The sequence below is a fragment of the Penaeus monodon genome, chromosome 3, assembly GCF_015228065.2.
Source record: "Penaeus monodon isolate SGIC_2016 chromosome 3, NSTDA_Pmon_1, whole genome shotgun sequence".
Taxonomy (NCBI): Eukaryota; Metazoa; Arthropoda; class Malacostraca; order Decapoda; family Penaeidae; genus Penaeus; species Penaeus monodon.
Window position 1 is genome coordinate 47,883,063 of NC_051388.1, and position 10,742 is coordinate 47,893,804.

Consider the following 10,742-nt stretch of genomic DNA (forward strand, 5'->3'; position numbering starts at 1 on the left):
ATTGTGATACTTGAGAAGCATGGGCATATTTCCGCTAGAAAATATCTGAAATGAAATGGTTCTGCCTTACATACTTTCATTATGGTTATCATGGCCAGAACTTATGAAGAGACATATCCGTGTATGAGAGTACGGTGGTTGAGATTTTGATATGAATGCTACTTAATGATGATGATAATCATGAAAATAATAATTATAATACGCAAAATCCAAAATTAATAAGAGTAACTGTGATACTTGTGAATCATGGGCATATTTCCAACTACAAAATATCTTAAATGAAATTATGGTTATCATGGCCAGAACTTATGAAGAAAATTCGTGGCAATGACTTACCAATAGCATATCCGTGTATGGGATTAGGGTGTGGAGATATTAAGTTGAATGCTACTTAATGATGATGATAATCATGATAATAATAATGATAATACGAACAAGAAGTTTTCGCATAACTGATGTGTATCCAAGAGTGCCAAATGGCAAAATATATGGAGACGAACTTACCTGCGGAAAGTCGTTTAGGACCGTACATAACACAAATTAATGGTTATGTCCTCGTGTGCACATCTCACTGAGGAGAGATATAGCATTATGTATATAACTAATGCTATAAACAGCCTCTAAAGTTACTTCAAACAACTCACAATATTTGTTAGAGCGTTGGGAGATGGATTGAATTTGGGAATCATCAAGTTCTCATCCGTAGGTACAGATGTTTCTGCAATGATGAATTTTACATTTTTTATCTTTTGTTTTCACTTAGAAGCCTCTAGTTCCAGATAGCAGCAGTTTATATATATAAAATTTCAGAAATTTTAAACTACATTTGTTTGCACACTATTTCACAATTTCTAAATGATTAGCTTCCTGTATTTGCAGCATAATTGGCAGTTCATAAAGTCGCCTGTTACTCATACCCAAACTCACTCATACAGGGTAATGTGGGTGGCTGATTATAACTTTACAAATGTATATACTTGAAATCACTTGTTATTCACAATAACAATCTTTTAGGATAGATAATACACATGAATGGTAATAGAATATTCGTTTAATTAATAAATAGTCATCAAATGTATATTCAAGTTTGTTTCACTTAAGCATAGGCAGGAGCAGGCTTGTAAGCAGGGGCGGGCTTGTAAGCAGGGGCGGGCTTGTAAGCAGGGGCGGGCTTGTAAGCAGGGGCGGGCTTGTAAGCAGGAGCGGGCTTGTAGGCAGGAGCAGGCTTGTACTCGGGGTACTGAGCTTCACCCTCGTAGCTGACCTCAGCCACGTAGCCAGAGTCGCCGTTGACAGTGTAGGCGACCTTCTGTAGACGACCGTCGGGAAGGAGAACGTAGTAAGAACCCTGAGTATCGTAACCGTCGCGAGCTTCCTGGTGACCGAAGTCGTTTCCGGAGTAGTCGTCCTTCACGGCATAATTGAAGTCATACTTGGCAGGAGCCTAAAGAAAAGTGAAATTAATATGTATCAAATATGAACATTGGTAACAATTTGTACCTTGATGAAATATATGTATAAAATTATCGGTATAGGAATGTTCTTCTTACGTCGTAGGTTGCAGGAGGAGTATATCCGTAGGAAGGCTGTGAAGGAACAGCCAAAGTTACGGCCACAAGGGCGAGAGCGAGGACGGTCTGAAATTAGGCACAAACTTTAAAGTTTTGAAAATAATTACTAATGTAATATAGTACATGCACCCACACACATGCATACATGTGTGTGTATGTGTGTCAACTAATATATTTGACTTAGGGCGGTAAATATTATGGATTATGAAAAGGATAAGGGATTTCTCACCTTAGTGAACATGATGGTGAAGGTAGATCGAGTGATACTCAGAAAATTGAGCAGTTGGCTTTTATACTCGTGACAGAAAAAGACACGCCCTCCGCCCCTCCCTTTCCCTCCTGTAACTAACCTTTACCTTGGTAGGGGAAGACGTAAGTACTTTCCGTTGTTCGAAATGAGAATGATAGTCTTTGTCGAATTTATCTAATCCGTGTGTGATTTTGATTCACCTTATTTTCTGATTCTCTCTCTCTCTCACAGATACATGTGCGTAAATATAAAAATGAAGATATATAAAGATAATTTGTGAGAAAGAGATAGACGCAGCGTGTTATTAAGCAGTGATTATTCCTGTTTATTGTAGTTTCCTTTTCTTTACAGTTAGAAATGACACATCAAATTAATATTGTCTCCACAGCATACCATATAAGGTGTTATATAAGGTGTTAATATCAGACTGTGACAAGAAGCGCAGGGCTAAATACCATTATATTGGGCCAGTCATAGACCATCATAGAATCGATGCTTAGATTTCGCAAACAATCTGCATTCTATGGAGGTTTAATACCAGAAGAGTATCAGTGATATTTTCTATAGCTGGCCAAAAGCAGAACACAATAAAATGCATGACCTTAAATGAAGACCAGCTTCTGATGACCACTAGTAACCTGATGTAACAATATCTATGTATAGTCGCAATCATATAAACATCTATATTCCAGTCTTGACGCCATATTGGGCATTGAAAACAATGCAGAATTTAAGTCTATCTTTTTACAAAACCTTTATGATTATTCTCCCTCTTGTAGTAGCACTTTTATTATTCGTTCCTAAATCAGCTTGCAGGTTAATGATCACCAAAGTTTTGTGCAAATGTCATGTAACGTTGGATATTCAGGGTTAAAATACAAAAGAATATTACGAGTTTTGAACCATCAAAAGAATGATTTCCTCCTCCCGTGCGATGTCTTATCTCTTAACACAAATTACAGTTGCAGCAAAATATTATGGCTTCATAATGTTAATCAAATGTTTATTTGATTTAAATTGCATTGCCTGAATGAAGCGATTCTGGTCCGCTGAATATTGCTAGATCCATAATTGTTAAGAGTAATTGTGATACTTGAGAAGCATGGGCATATTTCCAACTACAAAATATCTTAAATGAGATGGTTCTGCCTTACATACTTTCATTATGGTTGTCATGGCCAGTACTTATGAAGAGAATTCACGGCAATGACTTTCCAGTGACACATCAGTGTATGGGAATGGGGTGGTTAAGATACTAAAATGATAATAATGATGATACTTCAAATGAAATTTCGTATAGCTGATGTGTGCCGGACAGAGCCAAACGGCAAAACAATGCGGAGACGAACTTGCCGTCAGAAGGTCGTTTAGGACCGTACGCAACTCAAATTCATGGTTGTTTCTTCGTGCGCACATCTCTTTATGTTCATACCTGTACGCACAGATGTTTCTGCAATGATGAGTTTTATTTTCTTTCGGTTTTGCTTTCACTAAGAAGCCTCTTTTCACAGATAGCAGCAACTTATATGTTTAAGATTTCGATAGACATTTTAAACTATGTTTGTCTGCACACTATTTCACTATTTCTAATGATGAGCTCCCTGCATTTGCAATGTCATTTTCAGTTTATAAAATCGCCCATTCCTCATGCCTAAATTCACTTATACGGGGCGATGTAGGAAGGTGATTATAACTTCACAATTGTAATTATTTGAAATGACATGTTTAGATCACACTCAGACACACACACATATATATGTAAATATATAACCTTCAATCTATTAGGATAGGTAATAACAACAAATTGTGTTAAATTTTCATTTAATTAATAAATAGTCATCAAATGTATATTCAAGTTTGTTTCATTTAAGCATAAGTAGGGGGTACCGAGCTTCACAATCGTAGTGTGTGTGCGTGTGCGTGTATGTGTGTGTGTGTGTGTGCGTGTGCGTGCGTGCGTGCGTTAGGTATATATATATGTAGAGATGTATATACAACGCACACACGCGCGCGCGCGCGCACACAAAACACACACACACACACACAGACACATCTGTGTGTGTTTGTGTATTTTACTCCAGATGTATACCCAATGCGGTCGGTAAGGCCTTACTGAATAGGTTCAACCGTGTCGTAAAGGCTTATTAGTATCTTTCCGAGTAAATTATTTCCCCTTTTCCTCCCGCTAACATAAACCTGACCAGTAGGTGCTAGAAATGTCGGCTTTTTCCTCCTAAACATGAATTACCTGCTCAAGAAGAATGCAATGACGTGAAGAGTAGCCTAGCATATTGCTTTTACAAAGGACATGTTATATAGGTTCAACCATGCAATGAGGATATATTAATTGTGTGCCGACTAAATCCCCCCCCCCCTTAACACGATACACCTAATTAGGAGAGGATTTTTTCCTACTGGGGAATAATAAGGTCTGCTGCTGATAGTAATATGTAAATATGTAAACAGATAAACTAATTAATAAGTTTATATTTTGGTAATTGCGTAAACACACACACACATGCACATAACTAAACATCTCAATTACATGTCTCAGAATGGTACTTTGATAGAATTCATGTACATACCTACACTTATATACACTCTCAGATACATAAGAGCACGAATATTGTCCACTCATAACACCTTTTGAGACAAAAATATGACCTACCCTGGCACTATTTTCTGAATGGCTTACCATGTTCTAGGAAATCTCTTTATACATGTACTTCTTCACCCGTGTTCGTAGTCGTTCCTTCTGTTAAGGATGATTAAATGTCATGTAGAATCTAAACATCTAACCCTAATCCGTGCCCAATACCCAACGTGTAATAATTAGATCTGTCTATCATTTGCATAATGGTTCTTTGCAAAGGTGTCCATTTCCGAATCTGAAATGCATGGATCTTTATTTTGTCTCAACATTCTTGAATTCTACTATGACATGGTTATATGCAGTTTATGCATAGATTCACTGATTTATAAACATACATGTAAACACTTGTGCGATCACAAGTGTCATTTAAATATTTGTGCAGTATGCATTATTTGCACACACACACACAGGCACACACACACACAAACACACACGCACATATTTACACACGCATATCTATGTGTGTCCAAATATAGTAGATGTTTACATACATACACACACACACACACACACACACACACACACACACACACACACACACACACATATATATATATATATATATATATATATATATATATATATATATATATATATATATAATGCACACACACACACACACACACATACAGATATACGCACACATAAACATATATGCACATTTATATGTATACTCATATGGGAAGGAAGGATCGACAGGTGATACCGTAGAATTACTGTTTACTAAATAAGAATACATTTAGGCGTAAGTGGGATCGGGTTTATAGGTAGGGGCAGAATTGTGGGTAGGAGCAAGCTTGTATGCATGGGCAGGATGGTACTCGGGATACTTGGCTTCACCCTCGTAGCTGACTTCAGCCACGTAGGAGAGTAATCGTAAGAAGACTGTGAAGGAACACACAAGTGCGAGAGCGATGGCGGTCTGAAATAGGGAAAAAATATTAAATATACAGTGGATACAGTATATTATGTATGAATGTATATACATACATAATGTATAACATGATACATACAAATACATACATGCTTATATACACACATATGTGTGTGAACGTATGCATATGATTTTATAATGTTCTTAGACTCGATTCCTACCTTGGAAACATGTTGAAAATAGACAGATCGACTGAGATGCATCAGGCGTCGAGCCGTTGCCTTTTATACCGCGTGACTCTCGTAAACTCTCCTCAGCCACTCCTTTTTTCCACTGTCCGGCCGACCTCTCACTCTGGCGAAAGTAGCATACTTTAATTACCCATGAATGAAGTGTGAGTTCGTATGCCGTTCCCTGAGATATTTATTTCCCATTGTTTCCTTATCGTATAAGGTTGGAGGGAATTGACAAATAAAACTGGATTTCAGCAACACCACAGGGTAGGTATACTGATAAGAGAAATAAAATATAGATGGTAAAAAATGGAAGGATTGCTAAGTTTGAAATAGGTTTGAACTCCGAAACATACTTTTAATCATCAAGAACGTTAGTAGGTTGATCTGTAAGTATTATGATAAATTGCACACACACACACACACACACACACACACACACACACGCACACACATACACAAACAAACCCATAAAAGAGCGAAGTACACATTAAGGTGAGTATATATATATAGTAATGATGTATCATCATATTACGGAAAGTATATCTTGCTGAATAGCCGAGGTTGAGGGATTGCATAAACAAGTACAATGTGCTCCCAAATAAGAAAAAGGGAAAAAAGTTTTGCTTATAAGAGTAACCCTGTTACAGGGAAAGTGATGCACGAATATCGACAATTCGCAAATTTCTTGTTTGTTGCTCCTTCAACAGTATATCTGATTCATCTGTTGAATATATATTGAATATAGCTGAATGAACAAACAGTCTCTAACAGATAAAGAAAGCTTGATTTTCTAATGTATTTCTACTTATCACAAAGACAATAAAAATGACCCGTTGAATTTATTGAATAGCTTTGGCTTATTGGATATAGTTGATGAAAACAGGCAGTTCTGCAATAGGCTTATTTGGCATCAAGAAGCATGTCAAATAATTTGATTACGTCCCGAATATATCAGATTTAACACACAGACACACACACATACAAACACACACACACGCGCGCGCGCACTACATTCAACTTCCTATTCTGAAGGATAAAATATAGAAACGACTTTTGATAGTCTTCATTTAATAAATATTTATTGTAAATATTGGTTTAATTTAGGCATATGTAGGTTCAGGGTTGTAGACAGGGGCTGGCTTGTAAGCGGGGGCGGGGTTGTAGGCAGGAGCAGGCTTGTAGGCAGGAGCAGGCTTGTAGGCAGGAGCAGGCTTGTACTCGGGGTACTGGGCTTCACCCTCATAGCTGACCTCAGCCACGTAACCAGAGTCACCATTGACAGTGTATGCGACCTTCTGCAGACGACCGTCGGGAAGGAGGACGTAGTAGGATCCCTGGGTGTCGTATCCGTCACGGGCCTCTTGGTGACCAAAGTCGTTGCCGGAGTAGTCGTCCTTCACGGCGTAGTTGAAGTCGTACTTAGCGGGAGCCTAATGAAAATCGAATTAATATGTGTCGAATAGAACCAATAATATACAGTTCATTTATAGGATAAGAAACCAAGTTCTTAATTTATAGTAATTGAGCTTACATCATAGTTTGCCGGAGGAGCATATCCATAGGAAGGCTGTGAAGGAGCAGCCAGAGTGACGGCTACAAGGGCGAGAGCGATGACGGCCTGAAACATGAACTCAATAATTAACTGTTTTATCTATCAATCTATATATACACATGCATATAGATATACATGTGTGTACATACATATATAGATATATACATGTATACATATATAAAAAAGATGTTTAGACATGTATAAACAAATAGGAAAAAAGCATAAAGAAACTCCTGCATTTTGACAAAACGACTATGATAAAGATCTTTTACCTTAGTGAACATGATGAAGAGGATGGATCAAATGTGATGTTTCGAACTAGGCTGAGGTGCCTTTTATACTCCGTGTCCCTCACAGACACGCCCCTTAGTCCCTCCCTCTCCCTCTGTTACCTACCTTAACCTTGGTATGGGTGAAGGTAAGGAGTTGATAAGTTGAGTTGTGATTGAGGGTGATTTGGACAAAATTCGTTTGATGAGGTAAAATCGTGCCGTTCATTTTTTTTTTACACTGAGAAGTAGATAAGAAAGGAAATGTTTATGTCTATGGGAAATAAGTCCATAAATATAAATGGACACACTCACACACACACACAAACAGAAACACACACAACACACACACACACATATATATATGTTTGTGTGTGGAGATTTGCATATATATATATATATATATATATATATATATATATATATATATATATATATATATATATATATATACTGTATATGTATGTGTATGGATGCATGTGTATGTTAGTGAAATGAACTACAAACATAATGAGCGGGTAGACTAATCCTAAAAGTGTAGCCATTAAAATCAGCAGAAACGATCGAATGTGTAGTGGGTAAGGTTAATACATACATTAATGTACATGCTGTGTATACACGGATACGCAAACACACACATCTGTGTGTGTGTTTGTGTATTTTACTCCAGAAGTATACCCAATGCGGTCGGTAAAGCCTTACTGAATAAGTTCAACCGTGTTGTAAAGGCTTATTAGTAGCTTCCCGAGTAAATTATTTCCCTTTCTCCCTTTCTACCTGACCAGTAGGTGCTAGAAATGTCGGCTGTTTTTCCTCCTAAACATGAATTACCTGCTCAAGAAGAATGCAATGACTTGAAGAGTAGCCTTGCATATTGCTTTTACAAAGGACATGTTACATAGGTTCAACCATGCTATGAGGATATATGAATTGCGTCCCGACTAAATTACCCCCCTCTTAACACGATATACCTCAATTAGGAGGGGATTTTTTCTTACTGGGGAATAATAAGGTCTGCTGCTGATAGTAATATGTAAATAGATAAACTAATTGCTGAGTTCATATTCTGGTAATTGCGTAAGCACACACATATACACATCTCAATTACACTTCTGAGAATGGTACTTCCATAGAATTCATGTACATACCTACACTTATATACAGTCTCAGACACATAAGAGCACAAATATTGTCCACTCATAACACCGTTTTGAGACAAAAATATGACCTACCCTGGCACTATTTTCTGAATGGCTTACCATTTTCTAGGAAATCTCTTTATACATGTACTTCTTCACCCGTGTTTGTAGTCGTTCCTTCTGTTAAGGATGATCAAATGTCATGTAGAATCTAAACATCTAACCCTGATCCGTGCCCAATACCCAACGTGTAATAATTAGATCTGCCTATCATTTGCATAATGGTTCTTTGCAAAGGTGTCCATTTCCGAATCTGAAATGCATGGTTTTGTATTTTGTTTCGACATTCTTGAATTCTACTCTGACATGGTTATATGCAGTTTATGCATATATTCACTGATTTATAAACATACATGTAAACACTTGTACGATCACAAGTGTCATTTAAATATTTGTACAGTACACACACACACATATGGGAAGGGAGGATCGACAGGTGATACCGTAGAATTACTGTTTAATAAATAAGAATACATTTAGGCGTAAGTAGGAGCGGGTTTATAGGTAGGTGCAGAGTTGTAGGTAGGAGAAGGCTTGTATGCATGGGCAGGATGGTACTCGGGATACTTGGCTTCACCCTCGAAGCTGACTTCAGCCACGTAGCCAGAGTCGCCGTTGGTAGTGTAGGTGACTTGACAGAATAGCTGAAGTTGTACTTAGCAGGAGCCTAAGACATTTTAGAATTAGTTTGCGAGTTAAACAATAAGAAATTCTAAATTAAGCTTTCACTAAGCAGATATAAGTACAAAAATCCTTAGAAAGTAAGCTATTGTTTACATCATAGGATGCCGGAGAGTAATCGTAAGAAGGCTGTGAAGGAGCACACAAGTGCGAGAGCGATGGCGGTCTGAAATAGGGAAAAATATTATATATACAGTGGATACAGTATATTATGTATGAATGTATATACATACATAATGTATAACATGATACATACAAATACATACATGCTTATACACACACATATGTGTGTGTGAACGTATGCATATGCTTATATAATGTTCTCACTTAGACTCGATTCCTACCTTGGAAAACATGTTGAAAATAGACAGATCAACTGAGATGCATCAGACGTCGAGCCGTTGCCTTTTATACAGCGTGACTTTCGTAAACTCTCCTCAGCCACTCCATTTTCCACTGTCCAGCCGACCTCTCACCTTGGCGACGGCGAAAGTAAGTATCATACCTTAATTACCCATGAATGAAGTGTGAGTTCGTATGCCGTTCCCTGAGATATTTATTTCCTATTGTTTCTTTATCGTATAAGGTTGGCTAGAATTGACAAATAAAACTTGATTTCAGTAACACCACAGGGTAGATATACCAAAAAAAGATCAATAAAATATAAATGGTAAAAAGTGGAAGAATTGCTAAGTTTGAAATCGGTTTGAACTCCGAAACATAATTTTAATTTATCAAGAACGTTAGTACGTTGATCTGTATGCATTATGATAAATTGCACACACACAAATACACACACAAACACATGCACACACACACACACACAATTATGGATAAATGAAAATAACATATATCTTTTTCATATGTCAGATGTGACATCCACTAATTCAAGATTGCACCAGTTAAGGAAAGAGTCATTTAGACCCATAAAAGAGCCAAATACACATTAAGGTGAGTATATATATATACATATAGTAATGATGTATCATCATATTACGGAAAATATATCTTGCTGAACAGCCGAAGTTAAGGGATTGCATAAACAATGTGTTCCCAGATAAGAAAAAGGGAAAAAAAAATTGCTTAATTAAAAGAGTAGCCATGTTACAGGGAAAGTGATGCACGAATATCGATAATTCGCAAATTTCTTGTTTGTTGCTCCTTCTACAGTATATCTGATTCATCTGTTGAATATATATTGAATATAGCTAATTTATCTATCTATGAAGCTGATTTATCTATTGACTGAATGAACAAACAGTCTAACAGATAAAGAAAGCTTGATTTTCTAATGTATTTCTACTTGTCAGAGCCAATAAAAACGACCTGTTGAATTCATTGAATAGCTTTGGCTTATTGGATATAGTTGATGAAAACAGGCAGTTCTGCAATAGGCTTATTTGGCATCAAGAAGAAGAAAATTGTCCCAAATAATTTATTCCCTCCCGAAATATAAA

At 37.0% G+C, this 10,742-nt stretch overlaps 2 protein-coding genes across 2 annotated transcripts in view; both read right to left on the reverse strand.

Moving 5' to 3' along the window:
• LOC119586795 (adhesive plaque matrix protein-like) overlaps positions 1-1,849 on the reverse strand; it is an 8,597-nt gene extending 6,748 nt beyond the window's left edge. The window contains 3 exon segments of the mRNA XM_037935518.1: positions 1,103-1,444; positions 1,551-1,637; positions 1,801-1,849. Coding sequence (XP_037791446.1) covers positions 1,103-1,444; positions 1,551-1,637; positions 1,801-1,812 — 441 coding nt within the window. The 5' untranslated portion in view covers positions 1,813-1,849.
• Positions 1,850-6,635: 4,786 nt separating this feature from the next.
• Positions 6,636-7,435, reverse strand: LOC119595833 (cuticle protein 7-like). The gene is made up of 3 exons (XM_037945022.1): positions 7,409-7,435; positions 7,116-7,202; positions 6,636-7,014 (listed from the first exon to the last, which is right to left on the reverse strand). The coding sequence occupies exons 1-3, from the start codon at positions 7,418-7,420 to the stop codon at positions 6,685-6,687; spliced, it is 429 nt and encodes a 142-aa protein (XP_037800950.1). The 5' UTR covers positions 7,421-7,435; the 3' UTR covers positions 6,636-6,684.
• Between the last annotated feature and the right edge of the window lie 3,307 nt (positions 7,436-10,742).

Coding starts and splice junctions, on each gene's coding strand:
- LOC119595833 (XM_037945022.1), bottom strand. Junction 7,015..7,115: donor CTCCTCCGGCAAACTATGAT/GTAAGCTCAATT, acceptor GATTTTCATTAG/GCTCCCGCTAAGTACGACTT.